Source organism: Leptodactylus fuscus, chromosome 4, assembly GCF_031893055.1.
Source record: "Leptodactylus fuscus isolate aLepFus1 chromosome 4, aLepFus1.hap2, whole genome shotgun sequence".
NCBI lineage: Eukaryota > Metazoa > Chordata > Amphibia > Anura > Leptodactylidae > Leptodactylus > Leptodactylus fuscus.
In genome coordinates, this window is record NC_134268.1 from 129,575,645 (window position 1) to 129,599,209 (window position 23,565).

The 23,565-nt window shown below is 36.2% G+C and overlaps 1 protein-coding gene across 1 annotated transcript in view; it reads right to left on the minus strand.

Annotated features, from left to right (window-relative positions):
* Positions 1-1,030: 1,030 nt before the first annotated feature.
* The window catches only part of IRX2 (iroquois homeobox 2), a 333,040-nt gene continuing 310,505 nt past the window's right edge, over positions 1,031-23,565 (minus strand). The window contains exons 2-6 of the mRNA XM_075271021.1: positions 6,271-6,856; positions 4,394-4,799; positions 3,458-4,159; positions 3,018-3,080; positions 1,031-1,566 (exon numbers count right to left, since the gene is read on the minus strand). Coding sequence (XP_075127122.1) covers positions 3,037-3,080; positions 3,458-4,159; positions 4,394-4,799; positions 6,271-6,507 — 1,389 coding nt within the window. The 5' untranslated portion in view covers positions 6,508-6,856 and the 3' untranslated portion in view covers positions 1,031-1,566; positions 3,018-3,036. The remainder of the gene's footprint in view (positions 1,567-3,017; positions 3,081-3,457; positions 4,160-4,393; positions 4,800-6,270; positions 6,857-23,565) is intronic.

The window sequence follows — 23,565 nt, forward strand, 5'->3', positions numbered from 1 at the left end:
GTAAGATACAAGTGTCAGTGTGTGCACTGGTAGAGCATGTGTGGAATTAACCCCTGATTCACTACATCCTTCATGGCTAGTCTAGTACCAAATTCCTTGTCAACGTAATATACTCCGCTCCATACTATTCTAGCTGAAATTATTAAAAGCCAGGTAGTCATGACCAGGGCTGATAAATGAAGCATTAGATCACTTTCAAATGCCCTTTGTAACAAGAGCAGAGCGAGGGGCCAGTAATTTTGGCAGCATAAAAGGCCACAGGAGAGAAATGTGTTTGTCAATACGAGCCGATGCAGCTATCCTCCATGCTCACACCCATGGGCCTATCTGAGCTGGCAGATGTTTAGACACAATTTTATAAATTGTTCAATATCAGCTCATAATGAACCCCAACTGACCATTCCAGAGCAGCTAAAAGCTTACAGGATCTTCCCTGCTGGGATCTAATAATGCCCTGATGCTGCAGCCTTATTAATCACCCAATGAAATAGATGAGCCTCTTGAAAAATAAGTGTATGATTGATTAAAGGCCAATGCAAGAAGCTATTATTCTTGTTTTATTACCGTATGCTATATTCAGTCAATTTATCTTTACGGGAAACAAATTATTGCTCAGTTTTTGTCCCTGCTAGCAAACTATATCACATTAACTGCTCCCTGTTATCTTGTGATTTCATTGCATGACACAGACCAACAAGACCACAGACTGTCAGTGTCATTATCTTTCCATGATTATTATCATCATAAATTACTGATGGTCAGTGAATAAGGGTTTGGGAGGAGAGGTCAAAAAGACACAAGGCTGGATGAAAGTGGATAACTTTTTTTTTTTTTTTTTTGCTACATATGTAAAGTACGCATATGCAAGGTGAATGTATGTATATCAGCAGCAAGACTAGAACCACAGCCATTCAGACTAATCTGTGTTTATTTACAATTTAAGATATAAATTATTAAAGAATTCTTGACAATCAAGACAAAAATCATTAACTGTCATTATCTTTTTTCAAATAAAAACCAGACAGGATGTATTTACATAAAAAGGTTTTAAATTTCATTGCAATACAACTTGCATAAATTACTATAAGCTTTTTCTCTCATATCATTACAAAAATAAATATCAAATCTTTTGTTTTTGTTTTTCAGTTTTCTTTATCACACATGTTAAGTACGCCAGTTCATCAATCAATGCGGATGTAATAATGTCTCTATTGTATAGATATTTTAGAAATACTTTCTCTTCGCTTAGTCCATTCTTACACAATAAATTCTATCACACCAATAGGATATATATTGTCGCAATGAAGTGATCAGGTCAAGATATCCTGAGAAAACAGATTGTTGGGTAAAGTCACAAGATACATTGGGAGGACTATACTATACCAAGGATTTCACATATTTAGACAGGGACTCTCCTTGAAAAGTAATCTGGAGGTGTAATAGTGCTCTGTGGCTTTTTCTTTATACAGTGGCACAAGATGTGATCCGGATTTAGATATGTTCTACTTATTAGCTGGGGAGACATCATGGCTTGCTGACTTTTTTCAAAGCAATTGTGACACCTACCTGTGAATCAAGGAAAAAACCACATCACTACATGTTTTTCTTTGTACAACACTGAGACATTGCTATTTAATTTTATTTAATTACAGTATTATCTTATATATTAGCGGTATCTATACACAATCTAATTATATACACAGAAATATATATATATATATATATATATATATATATATATATTATAATGTAATACAAATTTCTTGCATGATTACAACTTGATATATAAAACCCATTTTCACTATATATGTATGTATATTATAATCACTGTATAATAAATGTATATAAAAATATAATTCAAACATAACTATGTATTATGTTTCACCAAATATATTTAAATAAATAACCAATTATCTGTATGAGACATATTATGTGCATGTTTAGATCTTGATGTATAAAATGTATGATCTATTTATGCCCATCAATTTATTTAAAATATTATAACACTATAAATTAAACATAATACCTGCATTACGTTGAAAAATATACATAATCTGATACTGTTTGCATAATCAATGCTATTTAGATTTTTGCGCTGTACCGTGATGCATAAAAGCCAAACTGATTATATCATTACATACTTTAGGTGCATCACAATTATTATTCTCATGTAATATAACATGATACAATCATAATAAAAATATAGCATTATGATATGGAAATTATCTTTATTTTCTGTTTAGATATCTTTATCTGTATGTATGTTCATATTTAAAACTTGATTAATCCATTATATTATTTTTCTTTTCAAATATATCTATATGCAGGACAATTTTTATTACAATTCTGATAAAAAAAAATACTATTATGATTTATAGTATTATAATATAATGCCAAACATCGTCCATGCATGACACAAAATATGTTATTGCAATCAACATGGTATTTCTTGTACGGTAAGAAATTAATTTTAATTTCATTATAAAATTATTATAATTCAGTAACTATAATACTAGAAACAATAATGCACTATTTTACAAATATATATATATATATATATATATATATATATATATATATATATATATATATATCCCACAGCTAAGTATATCAATTTGTTATTAGAATACTGAAAAATAGCACGTAATATACATATTTATTGTAATTAAATAAAGTTCTAAAAAAATGAATTGAAGTGCAAGTTTATTTATTTTACGGGGACTTAAGACAGAGGTAAAACATCATATACATATATATTATGTGCTAGATAGAAAAATAGATTATTTAATAAAGGTCTAAAAAAATAACTGAAGTCCAAGTTAATTTTTTTATGTGGACTTAAAACAGAGGTGTCATAAATTTAGGCTTAAAATAATAGTTGTCCGACTAGACTACAGCTTGAGGTTCTAATCAGAGAGCCACGTAATGAAGCAAATAATGGACACTCATAGGTTGTACAATAAGTCTTGGACTTAGTCCCAGATGATCAAGTCAATAGAGAGCGTATTTTCACTTACTTGTTCTGTGATTGCACATCTATATGTATGGTTGTACTCCTACTGTGCACACTTCTGTGGGATCTGTCAAAATATAACCATCAGTTAGTCACAGGACACAGCTAGCTAACTAGATTATATGTTCAATCCTCCTATAAGCTCAATTCACAGGCAGGAGGTTTAGGAGTTACATTAGATACTATGCTTTCAATTAGCAGGAATAGTCACATTCAGATCCATAAAGAAGGCATGAATACAAGCCAAATGCCTTATAAAAAAAGGAAAAAATATTGCATTCATCTCTCTAGCAATAGATATATTTTTCTTAGTGTATTGTATATATCACTGTCACTTTACTGTCTTAACCTATTGAGACGAGTCTAAACATTAACACCACTAAACAGCGTATTTTCCATATATATTCTTAACAGTCACTTAAGAGAAAATAAGAAGAAACCTACCTTTTTTGGATTCGTAGCTGGTTGACCTGTAGTGTTGATCTAGCTGACTGCTGGATGTTTTAATAGAGTCACTGGTATGTTTGTGCAGAGAGTTACTGTTTAATACCGTCTGACTTAGCCCCTCATTAGAAGTTGCTGTTGTTGAGTTATATCTTAGGATTCCTTGGCTTTGGAGAGCATTGAAATTTCCATAGTTTGTGTAATTACTATAAAAAGGTGATGTGTAGTATATATGTCTCCCCAGGATGGAAGATGAAGCATAAGCAGAGTTGTGAGACGCAGCTGAAGAGGTGGTGGAGGATACAGCAGACGGATGGCAGCTTTGGCCCAAGTTCTGGTGTTTAACATCTGAGGTGGCGATCTCTGCCAGGGACCATAACTTGGGTTTGCTGGCCTGAGTCTGGGAAACAGGGGATAACCTATTGTCCAGGGTAGATTTGTTGGAATTTCTGGGGCTCCCTTCATGCTGATGATTGAGTACGGGGGCTTCTATGCCAGTCAGGGGTGAAGAGGTCACTGGCTTCACAGGGAGAACTCTGTCTTCCTCATCAATGTCTTCATCATCATCTTCATCCTCATATTTTTCTTTGGATTCAGTGCCTGATTCACAAAGGTGCTCCCCAGGTCTGCAAGGTAATTTATCCCCGTCTGATTCTGCAGAACAGGAATGATCCGTGAGGGAATCGACGTGCAAGCTTATTCCTGAAACATCAAATATAATCATCATGTAATAAAACCATATTATTGTGCTAGAAAAATAGATACCGATCACTTATGTCTCGATAAACCCTTTATTTACTTTACTATAAAAATTATATTGACACCATTTCACTTTTTTAGTGTGTTATTTTGTTTTTAACTAACAACATTTATCAGATTATGTCTGGCACTTAATGTGTTAACTAAGTCCACCGTAGATAGATAATAAGGTCTCACCTTCATCCTCTGCAGAAGTCTCATTGCTGTCCTGGATTTTATCTCCATGTTCTTCTTTGCCCCTTTCTCCATCTCCATCCTCTTCATCCTCGTCCTCACTTTTATTTCGTGGCGCCCAGGTCATTTTGTTCTCTTTCTTGAGCCTCCTCCTGGCATTGGCAAACCACGTGGACACCTGGGTAAGGGTCATCTTAGTGATGATAGCCAGCATGATCTTCTCGCCCTTGGTGGGATAAGGGTTTTTCCTGTGCTCTTGTAACCAGGCCTTCAAAGTGGCTGTAGCATCCCTGGTAGCATTTTTCCTATACGCTGGGTCATTTAATTGGTAGGGATAAGCTGGACTGCCATATGGATGATAGCTGATGGCTCCTGCCATGCCTGTCGTGTGTGCATCATAAGGAGAACCCTTAAAACAAATAAAAAATAAATCTTTTCAGATCATTGTGATGGAAAAAAATCATGTAATATTCATGTACATATATATATATATATATATATATATATTGCACAAGAAGCAGCGGAGCCATAAACTATTTCATTGCAATAATTTTTAACTAAAATTGTATTTTGATTAACCCTATTCCCTTGCTGAATCTTAACTACATTGCAGCTGCCAGAAGCCATTATGTTACAGTTAAACACCTCAGCCGTCATCCTGAGAGCACTTGCGCCTGACTCCTTATAGATCCTACAAATAAAACCTAATTATTAGAACAGATCTTCTGTTTCTACTTTATGCACTCTTCCTATACAAGCCCAGTACACATACACTTCTTTTCTTGGAAGCTGGTAGATAGAACAATGGACAAGTCACTGATCTAATGCATTGTAAATCCAATTTGCAAATCAGCAGATATGCATGACTTGGAATTGTTCAAATGGCATGCAATTTGCATTTTAATTCACTCTTTAGCGTTCAAATTGCCTTTATTTAACTCTGCATAATGCCACAAAGTTAAATATATCCCTCCAGCAAGTTGGTGATAAGTTTTACACACCCAAGACATCCATTGTCCTGCCAGATTATTACTTTAATAGACTTAAAACACTTAAAGCAGAGTGACAAAAATAAGCCAGAACCCTGTTCTCCTTCCAGCAAAGTTTACACTTACACTGGAAGCTCATTATATCTTTTGTAAAGGAAACCTACAATTATACCTTTGGATAGTGACAGACATTACAATGTGCCCCCTGACTATCTACAGATGACTCATGCATCTACTTTTATTTAGAACAAATCCTGAGAGTAGTAAAAATTGTAAATATTAATAGTCTCTTCATTTACTAGACGTGCACAGATGTTCTCAATAATAATATAAAATAATAAATGTATACATTATAATAAACTTATTTGTGTAATAACAAGAGATACGAGAACAACAGCTGAAATAATATAAAAGAACACAAAATAAAAATAGAACAATGTGGCTATAGAGTATGTATAGTGTAGTAAAGTATTGTATCATATCAAGTAAAAATAAATGATAAGATCTAAAGAATATGATGACTGTACAGCTATAATATGTGCTAACAATTTAATAATGGGAATAGGTAATAGTGGCACAATTCCTCTATGTAATACCAATTATAATGTAATGGGCATGGCCCAATTTAATGTGCACTAATAAGATAGTAATAATGTGGTGAGGAGGCCACTATTATAATATGTACTAACAATTAACAAAGTAGCAATGGTGGCACGATGTAGGGGCTAGAAATATCAGGAAGGGTGGGGATGTACAGTGTGGTTAAAGTTATTGAAGTTGTGTTAGAAAGAAGTTGTATACAGGCAGATGTAACACAATAGGAAGCGGGCTGTACACTTCTAGCGTCTGTGGCGTAGTTAGCACGGGGTAGAAGGATGAGTCTGCACTCACCATATAGGATGGAAATCCAGCTGGGTCGCTAGAATACTGCAGGGGGCTGCTGAAGCCTGTGGCTGCTTGGGCACTGAAGGCTGCAGATCCAGGGTAAGGGCTGAAGGCAGAGCCTGATGAAGATCGGGCCAGTTCTTCACTCCTGGGGGCTGCAAGTGCTGAGGCCCCATAAGCCGGGCAGGAGTAGAGTGCCAGGGAGCCAGGGGGCTGGTATAGGTAACCCTGAGGATAGGACATGGTAGCTTTGCCTGGTGATCACCGGGGCTCAGTAAGGGTGAAGGAGGGAGGGGGGTGAGGTCAATAAAGACTCCTGCTCTTATTCTCTATCAGCTGTGACTTGTCTCTTCTGTCCTGACTCAGGCAGGGAAATAAAACTGTCCTGCCTCCTCCCCTCCCCTCCAGCCGCAGCTCAGATCATCTACACGTACGATCCAATCACTGGAGTCGGCGCGATTTAGGGGAGAAGCCGATCATCAAGTGCACAGTGCTCTAGGTGATCAGGAAAGTGTTTGCTGCTGCATATGGAACTCCAGCAGCCAGCCAGCTTCCCCAGAGCCAGCAGAAGAGGAGGAGGAGGAACTGTACACTGTGTGAACTGAGAAGATGAGAAGAGAAGCAGCAGCAGTGCTGGAGTTTACTGAGTCACATTGTAGAGCAGAGCTGTCTATCACAGGCGTGTCATCTGCATATCCAGGGTAACCCGCCCAGTCAGAGGAGGGAGCTGGGGAATGTAAGTAATCCTGGCTCTCCATTACACACTCTACGCATGGCCAGCCTCATATGGATGTGTGTGCAATTGTGCATTTGTCAAAGCTAGAAACCTATATATATACACAGTATATTGTGTGTGTTTATGTACATATATAGTTCCATGCATATGTTTCCCATTATTACACAAAGTGGCTGTCTTGAAACTCTTTCTTAGGACTGGAGCTTTATAAAGTTTCTAGTATACAACATACTAGCCAGTCTTCTAACCTGCCACCTCCTATGTTGTTAGAACCTGTAGATAGTGTGATGTTCATCTTCCCATAATCTGACCTAACTTCTCATAGAGTCCTACACTTCTATTGCGGCATGGCAGAGACGAGGCATATAATGTATAGATCTGATATGCTATATATGTGTGTGCTTCACAATAGAAACACATTCCGAGCTGTAAAATATTTGGAGTTGTTTTTATTTTGTAAAGAGAGCTATTTGTGATTTGGCCTGTAGGAGGCGCACTCTTCCAGAAGAAAATAAGCCTAGTCTGCAGCAGGACAGTGTCCCCGTGCAATGTATTGGTAAGAACAATTCCCCTGTAGCATGACCGTCTGCAGTCACCTGTCCAATGTTCATCATTACTTAAATGTTATAAACAATACTGTAGATTTCTATGGAGGAGTCTGTGAGGAATAATCAATAGCCGGCTCTAGTATGTGAATAAAAGATCTGTCTTTGTTTCCAAGTTTAATTATATACTTCTCCTTAGCCTTAAAGCCTCAGACACTTGATTGAGACAGTTAAATCAATTGCATAGAATAAAATTAGCATAGAGCCCTGGTTACATTAGCATTGAGGGAGCCTTCAGAAATTACACATCATCCCTTTCTTCTTATACAATAAGGATTATTCTACACAGCACACAAGGCAAGTACATTCACTTCCATTTCTTATATTTTATATCTATAGGAATTAACATTAGGTCAATAGCTGTTTGCCTTTGGATAGATGGATGGTAGATGACAGATAATTGAAATAATATTATTGTACACAGTCAGATATGCCATATCTTCTGCATAGTTCTTTAATAATTGTATGCTGAACTTCCCCAGCAGTGAAGGGAGACTCTAAAAATATAGGTCACAATATGTGTAATATTCTAACTACTGAATTAATGAAAAACAGGGCTGGAAATATCTTACATAGAGTTATATATCTTTGAAGTGGATGAGAAAAGAAATGTAGGTTATGAATAAATAGTACGCATTAAAAGAAACAAAGTAAAATAAAATATTGAAAAAATATAAAATGTCTATAAATATTAAATGTCGATACATTTAAGTTGTTATTCAGGCTAATTTTCTTCTTGATATGATTTTTTTTTACATTTGGGTGAAATATTAATATTCAGATCCACTTTTAAAATTTTGTCCTGAATTTTGGTGACAGTAAAATGTGCAATTTTTTTTTCTTGAGTCACACTAAAAGCATTTTCTAAGCTTAAAAAAAAAAATCTCGATTGAGTAGTAGAAAATTATTTCCATTAATAATTAAAATATGGGTTACTTTTATATTTATGTAATGAGAGTGTTGAGTCATGATTTTATTTTTCCATGTTAGTAATTCAGATTTATTTTCCATGCATATTAAGATCTTAAATAATACTAATTCTCTGCCGTACAATTGTAGTATCAGGTAAATCAGGGTAGGAAATAATTTATAGTAAACCTGATTATGGAATGATTAGAAATATCTTAGTATAAGAACGTGACAAGTGATTTATGTAAATAAATCAATGATAGAAAGTGTTTTCTATGTTGAGGATTATCCACTGCAATGCACAATACATGTGAAAGAGGGCGCTGCAGCAATGGTTTTGGCTTATTTTCCCAGCAACATCGCAGGATGTAATAGCATTTTCACTAACTTGCAGTTATAATCATTAGCCTTTTGTATACATATGTCTGGGAATCATCACATTTATTTTATATATATAGTTATTAGTTGTTTACTAGTAATATACATGGCATATTCTGTTATATTGTTGTATAGTTAATAGTATTTAGCAGATTTATCGCTTGCATAAATAAAACACAAAATGATGTTTAAAGTTTCATAAAGCTTAGCTAACAATACGCTCTATTTTTTAATTTTTTTTTAGAAATTGTGGTGCAAAAGTTTAAAATATCAATATCGAAAATACCTGCCATATCCACACAACACAATGTAATTTGCTTATGCACACTACTAATACTGTACATAGTAATAAAAAGCGAACATGCCTGTAGAACACAACATATTGTATCATCGTATAAATAATTACCACAGAGTGTATGAGCACAGGTGTACTAAAAAGTAATAGAATGAGAACGTATTATGAGATCAGACAGTAAAAATTACCTACTTGACATGCTCTCTACATGCTCGTCACACGTGTAGAACACTAGTAGCTATTATTAGATGTTCATATTAGTGTGTTGTATTGAACACCTTCATTTCCCTTTAAGATATAAAATAGATATATTATTTATCAATTGACAGGTTTTACTGTCATTCCATATGTTATGGATGGGAAGATTTTTTTTATTTACCTTTAAAAAAAAAAAAAAAAAAAAACATGCAGGCAGCGGCTTGCACTGAGTTCTCTTTTCAGCACTTTTGACACTAGGGTGCATCTGTTGCAAAGAAACTCCTCTAGAGACAGACTTTCTGTAAGAGAAAATATAAGCATACAGGTCTTGTTCTTCTGCTGGGAGCCCATACAGTAACCACTTTTCTTAATTACAGAAATAAAGAACATCAAAAGCAACAAGGAAAGTGCAGCATCAGCGCAGAAGAGATTATTGAATCTGTGTAAGGAGAGCTTCAGCACAAGGGTACAGTTTTGTTGCTTTCCTGCTATTATTGTCTGTTTTTAATGAAGGGACCCACTATAATGCTGGCAAAACCACTACAAGACTGCTTGGGTAAATTATTACATATTATCATATAGAAAAAGACATTAACTTAACCTAAGAGAATTGTGTTTGTATTGCTATTATTTCTGCTACATTTCTATTTAGATTAATATTGTAATTTATACCTGTTTGTACAGTATAAATATGTTATATAATTGTATACATATATATAGATCAGTACATATATATTTGCTTTTTCTGTTATATACAATATAATGTACACATTTCCTGTTCAGAGAAGATGACAGAAAGCTGCAGTTCAGAGGGGTATAGCTCAAGCAAATAATTGCATTGCATAGAAATATACAGTGACTCAGTTAATAATTGTATCTATAAATAATCAATGTAATTAAAAATATGAATGTGTACTGTACTTGATTGAGAATAGCATTTAGATTTTTGCATGCCAATCTTCACCAGTCTTAAAAAATAAATGTCCCAATATGTACAATCTAAAAAATGCTTTGGCGTAGAGAGGAATGTGATCTGGAAATGTTTTAAATAAACTAACTAAAGTGACTTCTACAATTTAGATTAAAAAAAAAAAAAAAGGTTAGAAAAAGAAAATAAAGAGAGCTGGTGAAAAAGAAAATGAGAAAGAAAATATATGAATAGATGGATGGATGTAGATATATATGTTAGCTATAATCCAAGCTTAGTTGCTGTTATGTGCTGTTATAATTTGAGTATATTAATAATATTCAGGCCCGCTTTATATTTTACTGCTAAATTTTAGTAATAGTTAAATGTTCAAAGCAAATTGGAAATCTGTTTTCGATCGCTCTTTTACCACGTTTTTTAAGTTTTAAAAATTCTTGGAAAATTCTAAAATAGTACAGTATTTCCCATTTGTTTCCATTAATAACAGAAAATCTCTTATCTTTTATTTGTCTATATTGAGAACTTTTTATTCACTATTTTCCCATTTCCATTAATAATTTCTATGTCTTTTCTATGCATAGAAGAGGTCTTAAATATTGCTAGAATGGAAGGGCTTTAGGGAATAATTTATAGTGCAGATGATTATGAAATGATAATTGTCTTAACCTACCAACTGGACAAGCAAAGTGATGGAGAAATACTTCAGTGTTTAGAATTATTCTTATTGTTCTTACTATTATTATCTATGATGATTGTAGTGTATTAATCTCATGCTCATGTGTTTTCCTTCTGTTTCATATAAGACCATCGTTCTAGCAGAAGATATATATATATATATATATATATATATATATATATATATATATATATATATATGTTATATAAAATCTATGTACATCTACTAAACAGTAAGAATATTGGGCTTACTTGTTAATTGATTGTCCAGAAATTGCACAACCAATTACTATCCTCAACTGATGTTTAGCGACATTCAAAAAAAAAAAAAACCTTGTTCTTATGCAATCATATAAAGTTATATAAGAAAAAAAAAAAAAACTTCATGCGCTTATAAGCATACATTATTCTCCACAATGTGTAATATGCTTGAAAGAAAGCAATTATTTTTGCCCATTTTTACAAGCAAGGATACAGGATGTTATAAAACTTCCCACTATCTTGCAATTCTATACCTTTATATACAGATGACCATATATCATGACATTCATTTTGTATGTAACAATTAGTTGTAGGGATACACAGGAAACTTTCCCTTATGTTACAGTATAGGACTACAGAGTTAGGAGCATTTAGAGGATTTGTCATTTCTCATAATATAATAATCCAAAAATTTTTTTTAAATAAATTGTATTACATAAATTTCCAATATCAATATAAAAATATGCAACTTGTCTAAAAAAAACAATATAAATTGCCCCTATGTACTACCAATAAAGACTCACAGCTACCATGTCGATATAAGACTACAGGTTATATCATTGGATGAATAATTATTACAAAATGCAGTGTTGATGAGAACAGGTGAAAGTATGAATGTATCTGTAATGAACAAAATAAAAGAAGGAATAAAATAAAGATCTGTAATGAGATCATGCACTTAGCATTATCACACATGCATCATGTATGTGTAACTCCAGCTATTAGAAACCAGCTATTATTACGTGTCCATATTGGTGTTTATGGTTTTGTATATCTTTATTTTTCCTTAATAAGAAAATGGATACATTATTATTTATGAATGGACAGTTCATATTGTCATTCAGTGCATAACTAGTGGGAAGTTAAAAAAAAAAAAAAAGAAAGAAAAAAAAACTATGCAGCCAGCTGCTTGCACTGAGTTCTCTTTTCAGCACTTTAGACACTAGAGTGCACCTGTTGCAAAGAAACTCCTCTAGAGACACACTTTCTTTCCCAGAAAACATAAGCATACAGGGCTTGTTCTTCTGCTGGAAGACTATACAATAATCACTTTTCTTAATTACAGAAATAAGGAACATCAAAAGGAACATGGAAAGTGCAGCATCAGCGCAGAAGACATTATTGATCCTGTATAAGGAAATATTCAGCATTGGGGTACAGTTTGGTTGTATTTCTGCTACTATTGTCTGTATTTAATGACATAACACACTGTAATGCTGGCAAAACAACTTCCAGACTGCTTGTGTGAATTATTACATATCATCATGAGACAGCTATCACATTTAAGGAAATCATTGAAAACAATTATCCTTTATCATATTTCTATTTATATTAACACACGTTAATTTATCTTTTATCTATCTATTTCTCACATACAATACAATACTCACTCAATTCTTACATACTATCAACTTATCTGTCATCTTCATTTATGCATAAGAGAGACAGAAAAAGAATATATATGTAATGGTAACAATTATATTGTGTTAAATTCAATTCAAAAAATTCTACATATAGACAAAAAGATCTACAGATTTATAACTCAGATCATGACATGACACAATATACACAGACAATACAGACATGACATGTTTACACAGTATACAGTAATTTTAACAATATTTTATTTATCTATCTATGTATAGTGGAAATATAATCATTTATACAAAAATGTAGGTCAGTGCATTTTTCTCACACATAATACATTTCCATTTTTGAGAAACTACATTCCAGAGTTCAGGATTGTATAACTCACATATATAATTATATAAACTTCTATCTATCTATCTATCTATCTATCTATCTATCTATCTATCTATCTATCTATCTATCTATCTATCTATCTCTATCTCATCACTCAGATCTTTCTATTTGTATCTACAGACAAACACAGACATGGCACATATCCCTAATGTACAGTAATAATGTCATCACAAAATGACATTTGTGTGCTTTAACACATCACTTACAATTGTATTCTACTTGTTTAAACAATTAGTATGAAGTCAACCTAAGTTTAAGGAAAAGTCAGTCGTTAAATGGTTCTAGCCTTCTTAAAGGGATCTTATCACATTGACAATGATGGCTTCATGTTTTAGAGAAATGTGATATTTACTTCCTTTTATTTAAATCTCTGCTCATTCTGGGCTTGGTATTTATGAGTAGACTTAGTAGTCTGCTCCGCTCCTCCTGCCTTATAGTATGCTGCCTGCAGACTGCACTGCATACTCAAATAACCAGTTCCCTTTAAGATGATCATACACATGAGACAGCCAGCAGCTTTTACATCTGACTTACCTTAAATATGCATTCTCAGAACATACATGTTTATTTCAGTAGAGATAGGTGAATACGCTGCTGCCAGACACATCTGACTATATCTCCATTATTTATTTTATCTCCCAGAGAAACAAAGGATTCAGGCTATCCCAGGATATATTTAGCTATGTAGAAGGAAATAGAAAGCTTCAGCTAACATGTACAGTCCTATGAAAAAGTTTGGGCACCCCTATTAATCTTAATCATTTTTAGTTCTAAATATTTTGGTGTTTGCAGCAGCCATTTCAGTTTGATATATCTAATAACTGATGGACACAGTAATATTTCAGGATTGAAATGAGGTTTATTGTACTAACAGAAAATGCGCAATATGCATTAAACCAAAATTTGACCGGTGCAAAAATATGGGCACCTCAACAGAAAAGTGACATTAATATTTAGTACATCCTCCTTTTGCAAAGATAACAGCCTCTAGTCGCTTCCTGTAGCTTTTAATCAGTTCCTGGATCCTGGATGAAGGTATTTTGGACCATTTCTTTCTACAAAACAATTCAAGTTCAGTTAAGTTTGATGGTCGCCGAACATGGACAGCCCGCTCTCAAATGATCTGAAAACAAAGATTGTTCAACATAGTTGTTCAGGGGAAGGATACAAAAAGTTGTCTCAGAGATTTAACCTGTCAGTTTCCACTGTGAGGAACATAGTAAGGAAATGGAAGACCACAGGGACAGTTCTTGTTAAGCCCAGAAGTGGCAGGCCAAGAAAAATATCATAAAGGCAGAGAAGAAGAATGGTGAGAACAGTCAAGGACAATCCACAGACCACCTCCAAAGAGCTGCAGCATCATCTTGCTGCAGATGGTGTCACTGTGCATCGGTAACAATACAGCGCACTTTGCACAAGGAGAAGCTGTATGGGAGAGTGATGAGAAAGAAGCCGTTTCTGCAAGCATGCCACAAATAGAGTTGCCTGAGGTATGAAAAAGCACATTTGGACAAGGCAGCTTCATTTTGGAAACAAAAATTGAGTTGTTTGGTTATAAATAAAGGCGTTATGCATGGCGTCCAAAAAGAAACAGCATTCCAAGAAAAACACATGCTACCCACTGTAAAATTTGGTGGAGGTTCCATCATGCTTTGGGGCTGTGTGGCCAATGCCGGCATCGGGAATCTTGTTAAAGTTGAGGGTCGCATGGATTCCACTCAGTATCAGCAGATTCTTGAGAATAATGTTCAGGAATCAGTGACGAAGTTGAAGTTACGCCGGGGATGGATATTTCAGCAAGACAATGATCCAAAACACCGCTCCAAATCCTCAGGCATTCATGCAGAGGAACAATTACAATGTTCTGGAATGGCCATCCCAGTCCCCAGACCTGAATATCATTGAACATCTGTGGGATGATTTGAAGCGGGCTGTCCATGCTCGGTGACCATCAAACTTAACTAAACTTGAATTGTTTGTCCAAAATACCTTTATCCAGGATCCAGGAACTGATTAAAAGCTACAGGAAGCGACTAGAGGCTGTTATCTTTGCAAAAGGAGGATCTACTAAATATTAATGTCACTTTTCTGTTGAGGTGCCCATACTTTTGCACCGGTCAAATTTTGGTTTAATGCATATTGCGCATTTTCTGTTAGTACAATAAACCTCATTTCAATCCTGAAATATTACTGTGTCCATCAGTTATTAGATATATCAAACTGAAATGGCTGTTGCAAATACCAAAATATTTAGAACTAACAATGATTAAGATTAATAGGGGTGCCCAAACTTTTTCATAGGACTGTATGTAATGTGTATTGCTAGCTTTAGCATAGCACACCTGATAAGTCCCCTTCAGATGACTTAAAATTGTTGTCTAAAGAAGATTATCCATTTTTAGGCTAAGGTCGCAGCGAAATACTGTGATGGAAATGCATCGCGTTTTTTCGCACAGCACTTTTCACAGAAAGTCTGCAGACTTTTGCTCTCCGGAGTTTTTGCTTCAATTATACCTATACGGAAAGTGCCAGATTTTTTATAGGTATAATTGATATGCAATTGTTTTCTGGAGCACATTTCTGCTGCGGATATTTTTCTGCCATGTGTGAAAGATATTCACAAAGATTGTAGCCAAACTGTGGTGTTTACGCCATGTGAGGCTTCAGCTTTAAAAAGAAGTTGGCTGCTCCTCATTAGTCTGACTTTTCAACTCTCTCGGTTATCACCATGGAAGGCCATAGCTGGGCAAGTGTATAATGTATTGTAGCAGTTTCTGAATGTTACATTCTTAAATTGTTCCATCTGTAAACATCTTCATTTGGCTGAGGCCCCACGTTGCGGAATGCAGCATTTTATGTTGTAGATTTTTGCTGCAGTTTTTTGACCCAAAGTCAGGAGTGGCTACAAAAAGAATGGAAAATATATAGGAAGTTCTTATACTTCTACCTTCTGTTAATTCCACTCTTGACTAAAAGAGAACTGCAACAAAAAACGCTGTGTTTTTGCAATGTGGGGCCACTGCCTTAAAGTGTTTATAGAGATGAGCGAACACTATTCGGAACAGCCGTTCCGAATAGCACGCTCGCATAGAAATGAATGGAAGCGGCACGCAGACTTTGCCGGCGGCCGGTCGCTTAACCCCCTGTGTGCCGGCTATGTCCATTCATTACTATGGGAGCGTGCTATTCGAAACGGCTGTTTCAAATAGTGTTTGTTCATCTCTTATTTTTTCTACTTAGCTTTATACTAAAAAGGCATATATTGTTTCTGTGCTTTTTATTTTTCCCCATACAGATGTATCCTCTGGAGTTACATAGGGTAAGAGTTTTGAATGTAATATTTGAGTTTTAGTTAATTTTTCTCTTGTTTTGCATTTATAACAGTAAGTCTCCAGCACAAGAATCTAAATGGCACCAAAGAAAGGTAAAAACTTTGAAGTATTGTGTAACCAAGGTATGAAATTGTGTATGCTAAATTAGGCTTAGACTTACCCCTGGTGGAACTGATAATTACCCCGTGGACGCCTGAGCCCAGGAACCCCCATCCTTGCTTGAGTAGTGCACTATACAGTATATTCACTGGACAACACCCCATCAGGCAAGATTTAACAACTTACCCAATTTATTATATAGACGCATGGGGTAGATCAGATGACATGGAGGTGCAGATTTTGGTTACTCAGTATCTGCCCTCCCTTGGCCCCAGTAGCCATGATCATCAATCATCTTGCAGCATCTTGCCACTGTCTGCGACCTGTCACAATGGAAGCATGTATTCACAGCTCACAGAGTCAGAAGTCTACTCACCGAGATCCCATAAAAGGTAAAGTTTGTGTCAAGGTCTTTGTAGCAAGGTGCTACTAAAAAACAACAAAAAAGTGAATCAGCATAGGTTTAGAAATTTGTGAACAGATGTCAGGTAATATTTGCATGCTGCTATACAGTGGGCCCTAGATATAATGTTACTGGGGGTCCTAGGTATCCCAGTCCAGTTCTGTACTAAACGGTAGCACTGTGGTACTGAGGAAATTAATGGTAATGGCAATGGTATTTAGTAAGTAGAGGTGTGACACCATTTTTCTATTGTCATCCATTTTGTGGACCACAACAGAACATGATGCATGCTGTAGCACTGTAGGAATGGAGGGGATCTGAGACCCCCAATCCCCCCAGACTCACCTCCTAACTTTGTCAAGCATCAGTAATGTTTCAAAAAGACAAAACAGCTTGAGGTGTAGCCTCCATCTTTACCGAGAAGCGTAACGTAAGCAATTTATTTAAGAAGGAGTGCACTCCATTCATCATGTACCCCGGCCTCTAATATACACTATTTAGCCACTATTACCTTTTTTAGTTGTTTCTTTCTATGTGAATTCTTCTCTTCTGCAACATCTCACTCAGACCTAATAAAAAGTCCATGGCCTAGTATAGTGAGAAGAAGAGACTTCCTGCATGATGGACTGTACCACACTGACTCACCACAGGGGTGACACAAACTTCTGTTCCTATCTTCTGGAGAGTAGAGTAAATAGTTCATGTCATACAACTACAGATCAGCCTGCCTAACTATATACTTCTAGTTTAGTATTATGTATGAGACTATAGAAAGAAGGATAAATACACTGCCCTAGACCTGCCAGATTTAGTCTCAGCTGCCCATGTGATGCATCAGAAAGCAGAGCAGAGAGAAAGACAAACCAAAGCCAAAAAGGGGTCTGTGCCGGAGCTAAGAACAAGCCGGACTATAGGGATATGAGGGCAGTATACATGGAAAAGCCAGTCGGGTAATGGGTGCAGGGAGGGGTTTTATGTGGGAGTTTAAAGGGGCTCTATCAGCAAAATTGTGCTGATAGAGCCCCACATATGCATGAATAGCCTTTAAATAGGCTATTCATGCACCGCTAAAGTTATATTAAACTATCCCCCTCCCCCCTTTTAAAATAAAACCCTAAAAAAAGAATATGTTAATCTTATCTATTGTGCACGGTGGGCGGGTATTCAGGGTCCGTCGTCATCTTCAGCCACGCTTCTTCCAGCGATGTCCTCGTGTCCCGTCTTTCTCCGGCGCTCGCGAACTGCCATTGATACAAAATGGCGTGGGTGCATATAGTTTAATTTATAGTTTAGTTTAATATAACTTTAGCGGTGCATGAATCGCCTATTCACGCATATGTGGGGCTTTATCAGCATAATTTTGCTGATAGAGCCACTTTAAAGAGGTTGTCCAGGGAAAATAAATATTTTTAAAATATTCGCAGGAGGTAAAAAATATATATATATATATATATATATATATATATATATATATATATATATATACAGTCCTATGAAAAAGTTTGGGCACCCCTATTAATCTTAATCATTTTTAGTTCTAAATATTTTGGTGTTTGCAACAGCCATTTCAGTTTGATATATCTAATAACTGATGGACACAGTAATATTTCAGGATTGAAATGAGGTTTATTGTACTAACAGAAAATGTGCAATATGCATTAAACCAAAATTTGACCGGTGCAAAAATATGGGCACCTCAACAGAAAAGTGACATTAATATTTAGTAGATCCTCCTTTTGCAAAGATAACAGCCTCTAGTCGCTTCCTGTAGCTTTTAATCAGTTCCTGGATCCTGGATGAAGGTATTTTGGACAAACAATTCAAGTTCAGTTAAGTTAGATGGTCGCCGAGCATGGACAGCCCGCTTCAAATCATCCCACAGATGTTCAATGATATTCAGGTCTGGGGACTGGGATGGCCATTCCAGAACATTGTAATTGTTCCTCTGCATGAATGCCTGAGGATTTGGAGCGGTGTTTTGGATCATTGTCCATCAGTTATTAGATATATCAAACTGAAATGGCTGCTGCAAACACCAAAATATTTAGAACTAAAAATGATTAAGATTAATAGGGGTGCCCAAACTTTTTCATAGGACTGTATATATATATATATATATATATATATATATATATATATACACATATAGCGTAAAATAGAAAATAGCATATATTGCTGATATTTCTGATAGGTTGGGGTGAGACTCCCACCGATCCTGAAATAATTGCACAGAGTGAGAAAGGGTTAAAACTGAGATATAACCAGGTTTTCCATGAAGGAACTGAATATGATTTATTTCATGTCAAGTCTGTCTAATTATCTTTCTATCTATCTACAGTATATAGATGATAGATAGATAGATAGATAGATAGATAGATAGATAGATAGATAGATAGATAGATAGATAGATAGATAGATAGATAGATAGAATTTATATAGTGTAAGGATGATAGATAAATAGATGGATAGATAGGTATGCAACATTATATGTGTAGATAGATAGGTAGCAAAAGAAAATTCATAAGGGAACCATGAAACCATGTGTGGGTGCTAAATCACAGATCTCTAACCTAAAAGATCCACCAAGGATAAAACAAGAAAAAGGCAACACTCCAAAAAATGAAAAACAAACAAACACTTAGTGCCTTGCCTGTTGTGTGTGAAAAATGAACCTGAGAGCCCCAACATATAGAGCGTGTTACAAGCATTTGGGTCTGCTGATGAGGATGCTGAGTATATGACGAGTTGTGTGCCAAACAAGAGTTTTCAGCAGAATGCGCAATGTGTACAGACTACTGAAGAAACTGCAGCTGAAGAAGAGGGAGTTGGCTAAGGTGCGCCCCTAGTGGTCATGACTGCCAATAGTGAAAGTGTCACATGTGAAGTTGCTAATAGTAACCAAGAGAATGGTGTAACTGTGTATACTACATCGGTGGGCGGTGAAAAGCTGTATGAGTTGGCTGTTGTCAAAACTGTGAGCTTACAGTATGAGAGGGAGATAATAAATGATGACGATGGTCCCGCTGTTGCTATGAGTGACATGTGCGGCTGAATAGTTTGGACCTAGAATGTGCAGTTATATGGCATAAGAGAAATGACAGAATGCTGATGTGAAAGTGAGTCTGATGTTACTGTCCCAGTATCAGTGATAGTATACGTGCTGAGGAGGTGACTATGAAAGACATTAAAGGGGTTGTCCCATCACAAGGATCCTATCTATACTGCTTGTTAATGTGGATGTAAGACTTTTCCTAAATACACTGCATCAGCAAAACTGCTTGGTTTGTCCACCATCTTACTTTATTCAATTCATTGTTGACACAGCCCTGACTTAGCTGCTCATGAGTCAAGTGATATATCTGCTGCTCTCAGGGGGGGGAGGGAGGACGGGCTAAGTGCACGGGAGCCAGCCTGTGTATCTAGCTATTCCTGTGTGTACACCATGTGACCTAGGTCCTGCACTCAGATAGAGGAGAGGAGCTGCTTTCATTTCTGAACGTCTTCTGTTCTCCCAGTTATCAGGCTAGCTAATTCATTTGTGTTCATTATGGCAGAGACAGGCAGTCTCTGTATGTAACACAGAATGGAGTTTCTCCTGCCTGTACTTCATAGTCCAATATTGTGCATATAGTGTTTAAGGACCTTTGATGACATCACAGGCCCTTCAGCCGCCCCATAGGATCACGCTATACGGTGGGCGGAGCTACATGCTAATTTGGCGGCGGAGATAAACAACAGGTTGCATGTGAAACCCCGCCCACCAAATGATGCAAGAAACCAGGAAGAAAGAAGATTTCACAGCAGTGAAAACTGGTGAGTATGCGACGTGGGAATACCCCTTTAAAGACTCTCCCTAGTTGTTGATACAAGAGATATTGAGAATATGTCTGTACATGTGACAGCAGAAAGTGAATAGCTATGTGAGGTGTGTGCTGGTGACTGTGTCCTGGGACACTGGTGAAGTACACACTACTGAGGAAGATGATGCTGGCAACTCTGTGAAGTTGGAAGTTGTCAATGGTAACAATGAGTGTTATGTAACCATGTGGAGTAGACATGATGCACATGTAGGGTACAGATGACAGATGTCCACAGACAATGAAGTACTTAATATTACAAATGAAATCTAGCATGTCCCATAAGGATGAGTACACAGGTGGAAATTGAGATTAAAAATATGAGACAAAGGGCAGTGAAGGTGATCCAAGAACCTAAAAATAAGACAGAGGTCATTAATGGTACATAGAAGTCACCCATAAAGAAGAGTCAGGGTGCTGAGAAGACCGATCATCATCATTGCAAGATTGCACTCCAATGTAGGAATTTCAACTGTGGAAACGGGGTTGAGTGGCAGGGTGACTGTTGGAGTAGCATGTTTGTGCCACTGAGGTACACAAAAATGCAGGAAGGCAGGGTGGAAGAGAAAAGTCTCTGGAACATTTGGTGTTTCATTTGAATTGCAGACGGGTGAGTTGTTAATGAGGGTTAATTGGCAGCCTGTTGGGAGAGGTAAATTAGTAAGGTGTCAACACTGCCCATAATGCTCCCTGTCTATGGAAGACAGGCCTGTCGGAGTCAGAACCACACATGCTGATGAAGTAGTAGTGTAGTAGGCCCTTGTTGTCATAGTGAGAGAAACTGAATGTTTAGTAGCCAGATGGCTGTGGATGTATTTTGTACTGTGATGTACATGCTATGAAAAACAGAAGAATAAAGCTGGCTGAGGTCAGTTTTGAACCAAATTCATTGTGTCTGAGTGTTAATTTATTTATGATGTGTCAGCCATCTTAATGAAGAGATGGCAATCCTGTGAGCTAAAATAACCCCCTAGTTGTCACAATATATAGACAGACATGCATAGTGTTATATACTCTTTCTTTATATTATTATATATATATATATAGTGTTATATTTCTTTCTTTCTTTCTTTCTTTCTTTCTTTCTTTCTTTCTTTCTTTCTTTCTTTCTTTCTTTCTTTCTATCTATCTATCTATCTATCTATCTATCTATCTATCTATCTACAGTCCTATGAAAAAGTTTGGCACCCCTATTAATCTTAATCATTTTTAGTTCTAAATATTTTGGTATTTGCAACAGCCATTTCAGTTTGATATATCTAATAACTGATGGACACAGTAATATTTCAGGATTGAAATGAGGTTTATTGTACTAACAGAAAATGTGCAATATGCATTAAACCAAAATTTGACCGGTGCAAAAGTATGGGCACCTCAACAGAAAAGTGACATTAATATTTAGTAGATCCCCCTTTTGCAAAGATAACAGCCTCTAGTCGCTTCCTGTAGCTTTTAATCAGTTCCTGGATCCTGGATGAAGGGATTTTGGACAAACAATTCAAGTTCAGTTAAGTTAGATGGTCGCCGAGCATGGACAGCCTGCTTCAAATCATCCCACAGATGTTCAATGATATTCAGGTCTGGGGACTGGGATGGCCATTCCAGAACATTGTAATTGTTCCTCCGCATGAATGCCTGAGTCGATTTGGAGCGGTGTTTTGGATCATTGTCTTGCTGAAATATCTATCCCCGGCGTAACTTCAACTTCGTCACTGATTCTTGAACATTATTCTCAAGAATCTGCTGATACTGAGTGGAATCCATGCGACCCTCAACTTTAACAAGATTCCCGGTGCCGGCATTGGCCACACAGCCCCAAAGCATGATGGAACCTCCACCAAATTTTACAGTGGGTAGCAAGTGTTTTTCTTGGAATGCTGTTTCTTTTTGGACGCCATGCATAACGCCTTTTTGTATGACCAAACAACTCAATCTTTGTTTCCAAAATGAAGCTGGCTTCTCCAAATGTGCTTTTGCATACCTCAGGCAACTCTATTTGTGGCGTACGTGCAGAAACGGCTTCTTTCTCATCACTCTCCCATACAGCTTCTCCTTGTGCAAAGTGTCCTGTATTGTTGACCGATGCACAGTGACACCATCTGCAGCAAGATGATGCTGCAGCTCTTTGGAGGTGTCTGTGGATTGTCCTTGACTGTTCTCACCATTCTTCTTCTCTGCCTTTCTGATATTTTTCTTGGCCTGCCACTTCTGGGCTTAACAAGAACTATCCCTGTGGTCTTCCATTTCCTTACTATGTTCCTCACAGTGGAAACTGACAGGTTAAATCTCTGAGACAACGTTTTGTATCCTTCCCCTGAACAACTATGTTGAACAATCTTTGTTTTCAGATCATTTGAGAGCGGGCTGTCCATGTTCGGCGACCATCTAACTTAACTGAACTTGAATTGTTTTGTAGAAAGAAATGATCCAAAATACCTTCATCCAGGATCCAGGAACTGATTAAAAGCTACAGGAAGCAACTAGAGGCTGCTATCTTTGCAAAAGGAGGATCTACTAAATATTAATGTCACTTTTCTGTTGAGGTGCCCATATTTTTGCACCGGTCAAATTTTGGTTTAATGCATATTGCGCATTTTCTGTTAGTACAATAAACCTCATTTCAATCCTGAAATATTACTGTGTCCATCAGTTATTAGATATATCAAACTGAAATGGCTGTTGCAAACACCAAAATATTTAGAACTAAAAATGATTAAGATTAATAGGGGTGCCCAAACTTTTTCATAGGACTGTATATATACACATTTGTATATATATAGGTAACTATGTAAACAGATGAGAGCTGTAAAACCCTATTGCTCATTATAACCATTGTAAGGACTTCTAATAGTACTAATATT